Source organism: Procambarus clarkii, chromosome 80, assembly GCF_040958095.1.
Source record: "Procambarus clarkii isolate CNS0578487 chromosome 80, FALCON_Pclarkii_2.0, whole genome shotgun sequence".
Classification (NCBI taxonomy): Eukaryota; Metazoa; Arthropoda; class Malacostraca; order Decapoda; family Cambaridae; genus Procambarus; species Procambarus clarkii.
Window position 1 is genome coordinate 7,086,497 of NC_091229.1, and position 13,873 is coordinate 7,100,369.

General features: G+C 43.0%; 1 protein-coding gene across 3 annotated transcripts in view; it reads right to left on the reverse strand.

The window, feature by feature from the left end:
* The window catches only part of LOC123753433 (uncharacterized), a 108,596-nt gene that overhangs the window by 293 nt on the left and 94,430 nt on the right, over positions 1–13,873 (reverse strand). For all 3 annotated transcript variants that reach the window (XM_069314734.1, XM_069314732.1, XM_069314733.1), the window contains exon 5: positions 1–2,289. This exon is cut by the window's left edge and continues 293 nt beyond it. In XM_069314734.1, coding sequence (XP_069170835.1) covers positions 1,147–2,289 — 1,143 coding nt within the window. In that variant the 3' untranslated portion in view covers positions 1–1,146. The remainder of the gene's footprint in view (positions 2,290–13,873) is intronic.

Genomic DNA, 13,873 nt, shown 5'->3' on the forward strand with positions numbered 1-13,873 from the left:
TTCTAAATCTGAATTAATTTCTTTAATTTGTATGCTTCTAATAATTGCATTAGATAGTCCAAAGTCATAATCAATATTTTCTTTCCTGTAAGCCTCATTATCCAATCGATCTACAAAGTCATGTTTTCCACCTGCAAGGGAAGGGATCCACACAAATTTTATACAATAGTTATTATTATTCCATTTAATCAAGACTCATAAGCCTAATTATACCACAAGACCTATTATAAGTTTTGTGGGACCCATTATCTTTGAGCTTTCTAAGTGGCTCACTAAAATTTTGCCCCCCACTCTTTGGTACTATTTCTTATTCACATTTGACTAGTTCGGTGGATTTATATGATCTTTAGTTAAATGATTTTTAACAAATTAAAGAATGTTCCAAATCATTACTGATGATAAATTAATCGAAAGAAAAAATTAATTTGAAAGAAAAACTATTTCTTTCAAATCTGTATAAGAAATGTTTTAAAGAAATTTATTTGTAAAATTACCCCCAGAATTATTCCTTGGTTTAGTTAGGGTGATGATATTTTGTGTATTTGGTCATCAAAATTAAAATTGAAATTAATTTTAAGGAAAACTTAATGATCAAGTCACCTCTATTAATGTACAAAATGCCAGAATGTTCTACATGATATCCATCATGTCACTATTGGACTACATTGCCCTGCACCTTATGAGTCTCTCTAGCAATAGGGGTAAAGCGTTAGAGAGAATTAGAAATGAAGCCATGAGGGTAATTCTTGGAACCCCCAGATGCACACTAGTCATCACATGAGGGTGTGTGTCAAAGCAACACAAGTAAAAAATTATTTTCCGGTTTGTTCAACTCATTAGTTCAGATTTCTACTCTTTAATTTCGTTGTACATCGGGATATATAGCAGTGACCTCATCGTTACTATTAGTACTCACCAAAACAGGTGGATAGGCTGGATAATGAGGCTTTATGTTTTGAGAGCACTTACTATCTATCACTGACTTGCTGGAGCCAATTTTACATTACACATAACTAAGTACATATACGTCGAAATGTTACAGTAAATATTGAAATGTAATTTGGCTATTTAAGCCCCAAAGTGACCCACTCTTGACATCTATGATTTCTTACATATGAAGGAATTCCTTGATCTGACATCTAAACATTATATATTTTCACAAATTTCACTGAAGACTGAAACAGTTTTGTCAGCAATGTTTTGTGCTGTATTTTTTGTTAATCCCCGTGACGAGTACCAGACATCAAACCGGACCTCTTCACATATTAATAATAAGGCGCAGATGAATGTAACGTCAACAGCATGAATATTTACATAACTTTTAAAATCTGTTAGCTGAACATGTTTACCTACTCCGTATGTTCTGAACTGATGTTTAAACATATTTGTAAACAAATAGTCTCTCGTAATAGGTTGTGGATTTGCAAAGAATTTCTCAGGAGAAAAATCAGCTGGCCGAAGCATTCTCTCAATGATCATATCTTCAATAAATGATTTTTTCTTCAAGTTATTCTGAAACTGAACATCATACTGCTTTGCATACATCCAGAAATGATCTTTAACATTGTAAGGTGTTGAAATGCTCTGATACATTGGAGCACCATGGAAACCCGAAAGGCCCTTGGAGTAATCTCTCATGTAACGACGCATATCAATGGGAATACGACTCCTAATATTGTAGGCGTCTCGTGTAAAGCCAGCCTCCATTACTACCTCAACAAGAGCCGTGTTAATTACACTCGTAAATCCTGAATTGAACGATATATTTTCAGACTGACACTTGGCATGAAATTTATCAACATCTGAGATATTCAGAAAAAAATTTTCCAAGTATTTTGTCTCTGCCTGAGATGGTTCTGGGGCTCCGAAAGCTTCAATGAGGACAGAAGTGGCAGGCTCTTGTTTTTTAAGTTTAATTAATGAGCTCAACCGCTCAGGATCATTTTCAAGAGCCGATTTTATTTGTTGGGTAATTTCCGATGTCTGACTGTGGTCTGCAAGTTGACCAAATTGCAAAGTATCAATGGGCTTTCCGCTTAGCATGTCATCAATGATTTTATGGAACCAACCAATAATCATTATGATATCAGCACCATCAAATGCTGCATGTTGGCACTCAAATATCACTGTGTTCCGATATGGAAATTTTTCGTTTATCTCTGGCCGAGGAGGAAGGGCTTCAGGGGTAGATGATAGAAGTCGAACGCGCCACAGAGGTCCATCGGTCAAATTTGTAGGCATGTTTATCAGAGACTGTGTTTCCTTAAGTGGATCTGACCCTTCAACAACCTGAGAGATAAAGTAACAATAATTTGTTCAGAAATAGTCATATGAAACAAAGGCTTAAGTAAGGTAATCCAGATAATAGAGCGATGTATCAATTATTCTAGAAAAAATGTTTTATTGAGGAGCCTGAGTTGCTTAATATAACACAATGAACCATAAAAATTTAAGGAGATAATTAGACCAGACTTTCACTAATTAACCCATTAACCTCCATTAGTTAACCAAAATAGTAGTGCAAATTAACGTAAGGGACAGTGTCTCATCAAAATGACACTGTTGGATAAACCTAACCCCAATGTCCGTTGATCTAAGTTTTTAAGTCATTTGTTACTTAACCTTAAGTGGATAAAGATTTAAAGTCATTTGTTAGTTAACCTTAAGTGGATAAAGCTATTAAGTCATTTGCTACTTAACCTTAAGTGGATAAAGCTATAAAGTCATTTGTTAGTTAACCTTAAGTGGATAGCTTAATAGCTAACAAGCATTTGTTAGTTAACCCAAATAATAAAGGTAAATTGAGCTCATAAGGTCTAGCGCTTGAAGACTTAATGAGCTCTAAAGCGCTTCCAAACTTCACTTCAACAATAAAACTCAGTAATGTGTTACATAATCATTTTCAGTTTTCAAAATGTTCCAGTTTTTTTTAGATGATTCGTGCGCTTGAGGAATCTGTAATTATGACCGGTAAATATATTCACATTACAGCGTCTTCATTTGAATGACCTGATCACAGAACTATGATTACTAATTTACAAAATTCATTTGCAGCCTCTTGTAGGCCCCTCATCGGCCTTATGCTGGAATATTATTGAGGTTCATCACACCTGTATAAACATGACACTGCTGCTTAAATGTAACATACAGAATGTCCAAATTAGTATAAATTTGTCGATGAAACGTTTTCACTAAGAAACAATATAGGAAACTCTGACCTACTTGTGCTAATTGGGGTGAGTTCCCGCTATTGATGGTAAGGGCTAGTGGTTTTGGAATTAAGGCCTATCTACCTATGGAGGATTATTAACCCTTAAACTGCACACCATAACCAGGGTTGTTTCAGTGATAGTGTACACCACAACCAGGGTTGTTTTAGGCTTATCACAAAAGTGTAAACTCCCACGCATACATGGGGATCACAATAGCTTCCTCAGGCCTCCAGTAACCATCCCTCATTAACAACAAATTATCCTGCGGCCCTTGTTTTCCCATCTAGGACCTTAGAAGATGAGGACCATGTCTAGTACATCACCACCCAGTGTCTGGACGTGCTGGGCGGCCACAATTGGAACTAATAAACTTTTACCAACAGCAAATAAGTGATTACCATGTAAATATTTAAAGGCAAACTGTGTTCTGTTTGCAATCATAAGATTTAGGTTTTTAATTATTAATATACGTAAATGAATATGAACACATACATGGAGCGCATGTCTTTGACACATTTCTGTACATATGAATATTAAACAAAAATTACAATTGGTGACATTTTACAATTTACATTTTTATTTGAAAATGTAAAATTGTCAATTTATTCAAAAAAATATATTTATTTTTTGTGTTCATGTTACTATGTTGATGCATTAGGAAAAGTTGGGGCAATTACCATGTAGACTATCTACAAAAATATTTAAAGAGTTTGAGGAGAAACCGATTTTCAGGCCTTTGAAGCTGAAGAAGCAATTGTGTGTAGTTACGGAATTCAGGCCCTTTTAACCTATATCCCGCCTATAAGAGTCATATCACCCTGAATTGTATATACCTTGAAGCATGGGGAAGAGATTTTGTATATTTTAGGAGTAGCCTGAACTGTCAGTTGACAGCAATTATGATTCTCATTGTTTTGAAAATGGCTTTAGGCTTTTTCGGCCAGGAAAATATGGAGGAGGGAGGAGAGCTTTACCGCTGGATGAGATGAGTACACAATGCATTGTGGTAGCCACGCCAGCTGCTTGTTGATTGGTCAGTACCAGGTGTGTGGCATTGTTGACCAATAGGGTGCTGCCTGTGAGGGGATGGTTTGACACCAGCTAAACTTTCCACTTGTTTTACGTGCCGTGGCACTCAGCACGTGCACTTCACGTGCACGGGACTAGTTCTGGTAACCCATACCGATTCATCTCGAGTTTGGGCTTATCTGAGAGCCTGAGTCTTCAGGATTCCAAATATGCTACAATGGCCGTTGTTGCATATATGTGCAAAGTGTTAGAGCGAGCAACAACTTTTATTTTGTAGAGCTTGGAGGTAGACAGGGTTTGCACGGGAAGGCGCGAAGCGTGGAGGCGAGGGTGGACCACTTGCTACCATCGCAATGCCAGCTGGCCATTTTGGTCGGCCATCTTGGAGTAGCCCCTGCGGCTATGCAAGCTCGTCTCTGATTGGCTAAGAGACTAGGCAGCTGTGTGCCTTCATTTGAATGGTTCGCTTGAGGAGGACCCGGGAAGATGCCGGCGTCTTGCCTCAAGACGCATTCTGCCTCCTGCCTCCGCCCTTGCCTGACGTCCTACATTGCTCATTCGGCCAAATTGAGTAAAGAGCGTCGTGGCGGTTGGCTACTATATATCTCCAGCTACCAGCAACATCGACGAGAGTCCATAGAACGTAGCAGAATCTGGGAACTCGTCGTATTTGGGTGGGATAGCAAGCGATTGTAGAAACAAAATCGTGGAACGTGGGTAAAGTAGCATATGAGCAGTTACCAAATTCGTGGGGCCCAATTTCAATGATTAACCAGATATTCTGACCACCTGCTAGTGTTCTGTAGCAGTAGAGTGAAAGGGTAATATCTTATCAAGTGTTCTGGGGGCATGTTTTCCCATAGAAATTCGTGGGAATTTTGTGAGACGCCATTCGTGTACGAACACCTCGCTTCGCTGGTGGGGGTACGGAACTGCGCCGTGTGCTGTGAGTAAGGGTACGAAAACGCACCGAGCCACGCGAGACTCCATCCTAGGCTATCACCTAAGCCCAGCCGCCGTGACTACCCACCTACAGTAGGTGCCTGGGTATGGTAGGACACTTGAGTATGTACGTGAATAATCCAGCTGTGTATATGAAGTAAGTACCCTGTGTGATTTTTGATGATTATTATCTCTAAGCCTGGATTCGAGGGTCAGGTAGTCCACCAGCATTGTCTCCAAGCACCTGTAGAGGTGAAGAGAAGTGCGTTCGCGTGGGATTTTCACTTTTATTGACGTTCTTGTCAGTCTACAGGGATTTTACCTGTGTGGGCAGGCGTGCATTTGCGTGTGTGTGTGTGTGTGTGTACACACGGGAACAGATTATACATATATTAGCCAAGGACTGAGTGGGATGTCCTAGTGGTTATATTCCACTCTGGTAGGATTTTAGGAAATTCATTCTAGGTGATTCTTATTCCATGTAGAGTAATCTTTTGCAGGAGAAGAAGTCCAGTACTGGTCATAAGTGCACACGTAAAGAATGTCTGTATGTAAGTAACACCAGGGATTTTCCTGGCAGTTGATTATTGTGAAAGTACTTCCAGTGTACTCACCTAATTGTGCTTGCAGGGGTTGAGCTCTGGCTCTTTGGTCCTGCCTCTCAACCGTCAATCAACAGGTGTACAGGTTCCTGAGCCTATTGGGGTCAATCATATCTACACTTGAAACTGTGTATGGAGTCAGCCTCCACCACATCACTGCCTAATGCATTCCATCCGTTAACTACTGTGACACTGAAAAAGTTCCTTCTAACGTCTCTGTGGCTCATGTGGGTACTCAGTTTCCACCTGTGTCCCCTTGTTCGCGTCCCACCAATGTTGAATAGTTTATCCTTGTTTACCCGGTCGATTCCTCTGAGGATTTTGTAGGTTGTGATCATGTCTCCCCTAACTCTTCTATCTTCCAGTGTCGTAAGGTGCATTTCCCGCAGCCTTTCCTCGTAACTCATGCCTCTTAGTTCTGGGACTAGTCTAGTGGCATACCTTTGGACTTTTTCCAGCTTCGTCTTGTGCTTGACAAGATACGGGCTCCATGCTGGGGTCGCATACTCCAGGATTGGTCTTACATATGTGGTGTACAAGATTCTGAATGATTCCTTACACAGGTTCCTGAACGCTGTTCTGATGTTAGCCAGCCTCGCATATGCCGCAGACGTTATTCTTTTTATGTGGGCTTCAGGAGACAGGTTTGGTGTGATATCAACTCCTAGATCTTTCTCTCTGTCCGTTTCATTAAGTACTTCACCTCCTATTCTGTATCCTGTGTCTGGTCTTTTGTTTCCACTGCCTAGTTTCATTACTTTGCATTTACTCGGGTTGAACTTCAACAGCCATTTGTTGGACCATTCACTCAGTCTGTCTAGGTCATCTTGTAGCCTCCTACTATCGTCCTCAGTTTCAATCCTCCTCATAATTTTTGCATCATCGGCAAGCATTGAGAGAAACGATTCTATACCCTCTGGAAGATCATTTACATATATCAGAAACAGTATAGGTCCAAGGACTGACCCCTGCGGGACTCCACTCGTAACGTCTCGCCAATCTGAGACCTCACCCTCACACTGACTCGTTGTCTCCTGTTGCTTAGGTACTCCTGTATCCAACAGAGTACCTTCCCTTTCACTCCAGCCTGCATCTCCAGCTTTTTCACTAGCCTCTTGTGTGGCACTGTATCAAAGGCTTTCTGACAATCCAAAAATATGCAGTCTGCCCACCCTTCTCTTTCTTGCCTTATTTTTGTTGCCTGGTCGTAGAATTCAAGTAACCCTGTGAGGCAGGACCTGCCATCCCTGAATCCATGCTGGTGCTGTGTTACAAAGTTCTTTCGCTCCAGGTGCTCCACTAGCTTTCTTCGCACAATCTTCTCCATCAGCTTGCATGGTATGCAGGTTAGGGACACTGGCCTGTAATTCAGTGCCTCCTGTCTATCCGCTTTCTTGTATATCGGGACTACATTAGCTGCTTTCTAAATTTCTGGCAGTTTCCCTGTTGCCAGAGATTTGTTATACACTATGGAGAGTGGTAGGCACAGTTATTCTGCTCCTTCCTTTAGTATCCAAGGGGAGATTCCATCTGGGCCTTTAGCCTTTGTCACATCCAACTCCAGTAAACACTTCCTTACTTCCCTGCTGGTAATCTCAAACTCTTCCTGTGGTTCCTGGTTAGCTATTCCCTCTCTTATCTCTGGGATTTCTCCTTGCTCTAAGGTGAAGACCTCTTGGAATTTCTTATTTAGTTCCTCACACACTTCTTTGTCATTTGTAGTGAATCCTTCTGCCCCTATCCTTAATTTCATAACCTGTTCCTTTACTGTTGTTTTTCTCCTGATGTGGCTATGCAGCAATTTAGGCTGCATCTTTGCCTTGCTTGCGATGTCATTTTCGTATTGTCTTTCTGCCTCTCTTCTCATCCTGACATATTCATTCCTGGCATTCTGGTATCTTTCTCTGCTCTCCAGTGTCCTGTTACTCCTGTAGTTTCTCCATGCCCTATTACTTTGCTGCTTAGCTAGCCTACATCTCTGATTAAACCATTGGTTTCTCATCTTCATTTCACTGTTTTCCTTTTGGGCTGGGACAAACTTGTTTGTTGCGTCCTTGCACTGTTGCGTGATGTAGTCTATCATATCTTGGGCCGTCTTTTCCCTGAGCTCTGTTTCCCATGCTATATCTTTTACGAATTTTCTTATGTCCTCATAGTTTCCCTTTCGGTATGCTAACCTTTTGGTTTCGGTATCTCTCCTCGAGTTCAATAAACCTTCTTCAATCAGGTACTCAAACACCAATACACTGTGGTCGCTCATTCCTACTGGGGCCTCAAAACCGATTTCTCTTATGTCAGAGTCGTTCAGGGTGAAGACCAGGTCACGTCTCACTGGTTCGTCATTTTCTCTCATCCTTGTGGGTTCACTGACATGCTGGGTTAAGAAGTTTCTAGTCACCACCTCCAGTAGTTTGGCTCTCCACATATCCTCGCCTCCATGTGGTTCCTTATTCCCCAAATCAATCCTTCCATGATTGAAGTCCCCCATGATGAGCAGGTGGGATCTATTTCTACAGGCAGCAGAGGCTGCCCTCTCAATTATAGTGTTAACTGCCATGTTGTTGTTTTCGTACTCTTGACTGGGTCTTCTGTCATTTGGTGGAGGGTTATATATTACTGCTACTACTATCCTTGGTCCTCCCATTGTCATGGTGCCTGCTATGTAGTCTCTGAAACCCCTCACAGCCCGAGATAGCCATCTCCTTAAAACTCCATTCCTTTCTCATGAGTAGGGCCACTAGCTCCACCTCCCCTACCTTCCCTCTCTTTCCTTATTACTGTGTACTCCTGGGTAAACACGGCATTCGTTATGATTCCAGAGAGTTTTGTTCCAGTGAGTCCGATTACATCTGGGTTCACTTCTTGTGCTCTTTCCCTTAGTTCACTTGCCTTGCTTGTGATCCCATCTATGTCCGAGTACATTACCCTGAAACTGACTCTCTTCTGCTTCTCCTCTGGGGGGACCTGTGGGGTCTGGGTGAGCGGGAGCTGGGAGGGTCTGGTACGGGGAGACTGGTGGAGGAGGAACGGCTTTGGGGGGTGGGGAGGAGGGGGAGGGTATGGGGGGGTGAGAGGGGGAGGGTTGGGGGTTAGAGGGGGAGGGTTGAGGGGGGGGGAGAGGAGGAGGTTTGGGGGGATGGGGGAGAAGGGGGGGATTGGGGGGGCAGTAAAGGGGGGAGGGCTTGGGGGGTGTGGGGGGAAAGGGAAGGCTGAGGTGGGTGAGGAAGAGGGGAGGGTTTTGGGGAGTGGTGGAGAGGGGAAGGCTTAGGTGGGGTGGGGGAGAGTGGGGGGCAGGGGAAAATGTTGGGCTTGTGGGTGGGAGAGACGGGAGGGCATGTGGGAGAAGGGAGGGCTTGGGGGAGAAGGGGGGTCCTGGGGGAGTGGGAGGGGGGGGAGGGTGCCTTAGGTGGGTACTTAGTGGGGAGCTGACAGGGGTTGGGGCAGGTAGGATGTCTGTTGGGTAGAATGTGGGGGTGGTGCCGCACTCCCTGTGCCTAGTGCACTGTTTGAGGAGGGGTTCCCCACTCCCCTCTGGGATTGTAGGGATCGGGGTTGTGGCTCCTTGAATCCTTTCTCTCTCCCTGCGCTCCTTCCTTTGCATCTGTTGCCTGCTTTCTCTCTTCCCTTGTCATATCCCTCTGCAGGAATACTTTTTTGAATTTCTCTACATTTGCTACACTGCACTTACTTTCTAACAGTTCCTCTTTCGTGATTTCGCTCACCTTTATCATTCGGTCTCTGTCCTTGTTGTACTTTCCAAGCCTGAAAACCTTTTCAACATTTTGTTCAGTTCCCTCCATCCTTACCTCTTTAAGGATCTCTTTAACTATGTTTTTGTCCTTGTCTCTCCGCTTGTGTGTGTGGTTGTGTGTGTGTGTGTGTACTCACCTAGTATTGGATATTTTTGACAATAAACACTAACAAACAAACACCATAACACTTTTATTTTGTGGGACGTTAGTGCAACTGGTCTTTAATTATTTGCCAATGCTTTGCTCCCTCCCTTGTGTCGAGGGGCTATGTCTGCTACTTTAAGTGCATCTGGTATTTGCCCCGATTCCAAGCTCTTCCTCCACACTATACTGAGTGCCTGTGCTACTGGCACCTTGCATTTCTTTATAAATATTGAATTCCATGAATATGGAACCGAAGCTGAGTGCATGGCATGTTTTCAATTTCTCTTTCGAAATCTAGTACGCTCGTGTTGATATCAGTTATATTTACAAGGGTTTGGATATCAGGCATAAAGACATTGTCTGAATCTTTTACTTTCATGTTGTTTATTGGAGTGCTAAACATGTCCTCACACTGTTTTTTTAAGGATTTCGCTAATTTCTTTGTCATCCTCCGTGTATGAGAACCTACACTCGTACAAATAGATCCAATACGGGAGTGGTTTTTGCTTTTGATTTCGCATATGTGAAAAATATTTTGGATTTTTCTTTATTTCCTCAATTGCTTTTTGTTCTAACTGTCTCTCTTCAGTTTGGTATTAGTGTTTCAATTTCTGCTTGATTTCTTCAATCTCCCTATTTAAATTATTCCTTCTTTGACAGGAAAGTCGTGTCTGCTTAAGCATTTCCGTTATTTTTTCCTTCTTTTATAGTGTCGTCTGCGTATTCTTTCTACTTTGGACCTTTTTCTGGATTTCCTCAAAGGAACATGTTTCAGACAGACTTATCTGTCCATAGTAGCATATTTCTATTAGTTGAATAATTTTGATTGATAGGCTACGTATATACCTTCCCTCTTCAAGTTTGTGAAAGTGCAAACTCCTAGCTGGGTAAAATTTATATATACAGTTCACTCAAAATATAGTCTACTTGCTCTCAAAAAAAAATAAAAAATACATTCCACTTTGAATTAATAATAATTAATTGAAATAAACTCAATAAACTAATAATTAGTAAATAAATAAATACCTGCCGGGAGAAATTCCTTACATCCAGTTATACTTACCTAATTGTGCTTGCAGGGACTGAGTTTCGGTTCTTTGGTCCCGCAAATCAACTGGTGTAAAGGTTTATGAGCCTATTGGCTTTATCATATCTACACTTGAAACTGTATATGGAGTCTGCCTCCACCACATCACTTCCTAATGCATCTTCCTTCCCTCTCTTTCCTAACTACACAGTATTCCTGTGGAAACACTGCCTTTGTTGTGCTTTTCGTTAGCTTTGTTTCTGTGAGTACTATTATGTCTGGGGTTTTCTTCTTATGCCCGTTCCTCAAGTTCACTTGATTTATTTGTAATCCCATCTATGTTTGTGTACATTACTGTGAAGCACAGATTTTTCATGTCTATTCTTGTTTCCTCTTCTTGGTGGTCTTTCTGCTGATGGGGGAACCTGGTTCATAGGTGTGGAGATTTGTGAGTTGGTTAACATGGTTTCAGAGGATTCAGGGGTGAAGGGTGGGAGTTCAAGGGAAGGGAGGACAGGAACGGCATGAGGAGAGGGCGACAGGGAGGATATGGGGTGAGGAGTACCCGAGGAGGGTATGGGTGAGGGCGGGGGGGTGTTATGGCCATTTTGGGCCAGTAACCGGGTTCTTGCTGTTAATGTATCTTATAACCTGTACGTCTTTATCCAACCCCAAGTCGCTGGTAACTTGGGGTTAAATGCCACAGCCATTTCTTGAAATGGCTGTGGCAGTAGCTATTTCTTGAAATGGCTGTGGCAAGAAGTAGTACAAAGAATAAAGGAGGGATAAATAATACACAATTACACCTTCATCAATATATTAATTAACACCTTCACCACTATAAATATATTATATTAAAGTATTACTACACATATTTAAAAAGTGTCGCTTTCACTCAGGACACAATACATTGGCAGTGTTCATCAAATCCCGGTGAATCCACTTTCCAGGTGCACGTTGTCCACACTTAATGGCAAACACCGGCGAGTTCACCTTTTTCCACATGGGCTAGTCCACAAATACCGTAGTGTCACGATGTGCCAATACCCCACCTCTGCTCTCCAGATACACACTGGCGGAGGGTTTCAGCAACACGCTGACAGGGGTCTCAAATAATCACATACAGGGGTAGCTAGCACCCTGGCAGAAGTCTCTAGCAGCTCAATAACAGCACTTCTCAACAGACGCACCACTGCCATCGCATAACTCTTCCTGGCCAAATCCCGGGTATGTCGGTTCATACAACACTGCATACGTCCAGCAGCTAACACACTGTTGGTGTGAGGGAATGAAAATTCCCTCAGCTAGTTTTCTAGTTTTCTAGATTAGGCTAGAGTCGCTCTAGGACTCTAGACAAGAAGTTTTCAAACTACATGCACTTGTGTGGAGTTGGATGAAAGCTTATTATAAGGACGATCGTTTAAGACTAGCCAGAGGTCTGTGACTGCTCTGTAGAGAGAGTTACAGAATTTATCCTGTTTTCTGGGAAAATGCTACTTGAGAGTGTGAGGTGTAGGTGGGTACTTCACTAGCCAACGGTTTTAGAGGTGGGGGGACAGAGGGGTGAATGTCGCCTCCCCCCACCATGTGAGGTATGACGTCACACTCCTAGGCCTCCCCTCATTGTGACGTCACGGGACGCCTCATGGTGAGGACGTCTGTGATTCGTCTAGGCACCTCAGCCTCGTGGGGGTGTTTAGACGCGAACGGCTGTAATTGGAAGCGGCACAAGAGGCTGTGCCGACTTTGTGCTGATTGGTCAAGAAAAGGTGTGGGAGACGGGCATTTTGAGTTTCCCTGGTCCGCCAAATTTTTAGTCTGGAGAGGGCGAGCAAGCGGGCTGGATGGCTAGGAAGGTGGGGGTGGCGTGTCTGCCACCTCCACCCCCGTTATCGCTGTGTTATCTCCTTTACTCATCACGCACAGTAATCCTGCCATCGTGGATTGTGTCGGGATCCAATTTGCGTGAATTGGGGCCAAAAGTAAGAAAAGAACTGTGTAAGACTAGCAGACAGTGCTCACCCATGAGGCACCTGGCAAGCCTCGTGGTGTATCAGATGTGGTTGCTCACATCTGGTGTTATGTGTTATCCTGTCTAGGTTAACAGACAATTGGTGGAATAGGGCAGGGCCTCCCAGTGTAATTGAGGTGAGATTACAGGCCCCTGTTGGACTTTGAAATTCCACCTTGCTGTGTCCACCATTTTGTGTCGCCCGCCATTATCACACCCGGTGTACGAGCGAGGCATGCTCATGGTGTGATGTGGGTGGGAGTGAATTTGCCACCCACGTTTGTGTACGCCTGCAACCCGTTCTCGCACTTTCGTATAGTCAATATTGACTTATTAAATACATGCATATGTGACATACTTAACATACTAGTTTACCTTGAAAAGCTTCATAGAAAACACCGACCTTACCTAACCTTCTTAGTATGTTAAGATAAGCATCTTATTGCTTCGTAATTACAATTATTACTTAACCTATACCTATAATAGGTATAGGTTAAGTAATAATTGTAATTACGAAGCAATAAGATGCTATACCTATACCTATAATAGGTATAGGTTAAGTAATAATTGTAATTACGAAGCAATAAGATGCTTATCTTAACATACTAAGAAGATTATGTAAGGTCGGTGTTTTCTATAAAGCTTTTCAAGGTAAACTAGTATGTTAAGTATGTCACATATGCACGTATTTAATAAGTCAATATTGACTGTAAGAAAGTGCGAGAACGGGTTGACGCCTGAGTCGCCAGGATGAAGTCTCAGCTATCCCACGACGCAACGCTACGTGGCCAGACACCGTGGGGCCCCGTGATGGCCAGACACTTTGGGGCCCCGTGATGGCTACACCCTGGCCACCCGCCTGTGGGCAACACCAGCCACACCGCGTGCCACACCGTGTGCCACCTCATCCTGGGTGGGGCATTGTGATCGCCCCGCGCTACTCCGTGGCCACTCTTTAGGGCCACGCGGTGGCCACATGTCTTGGCCACCCCTTGGGCCATGCTTGGCCACATGCCCTGGTCACACCCTAAAGCCACACCTAGTCGACGCACGTGGAAACGAGCAAGGTGTTCTTCAACAAGTGAGGTTGTGACCGGAGAAATGAATTTAATGAGAGTGGTAATCGTGAGTACACATTATTTGTAAGGTATGCA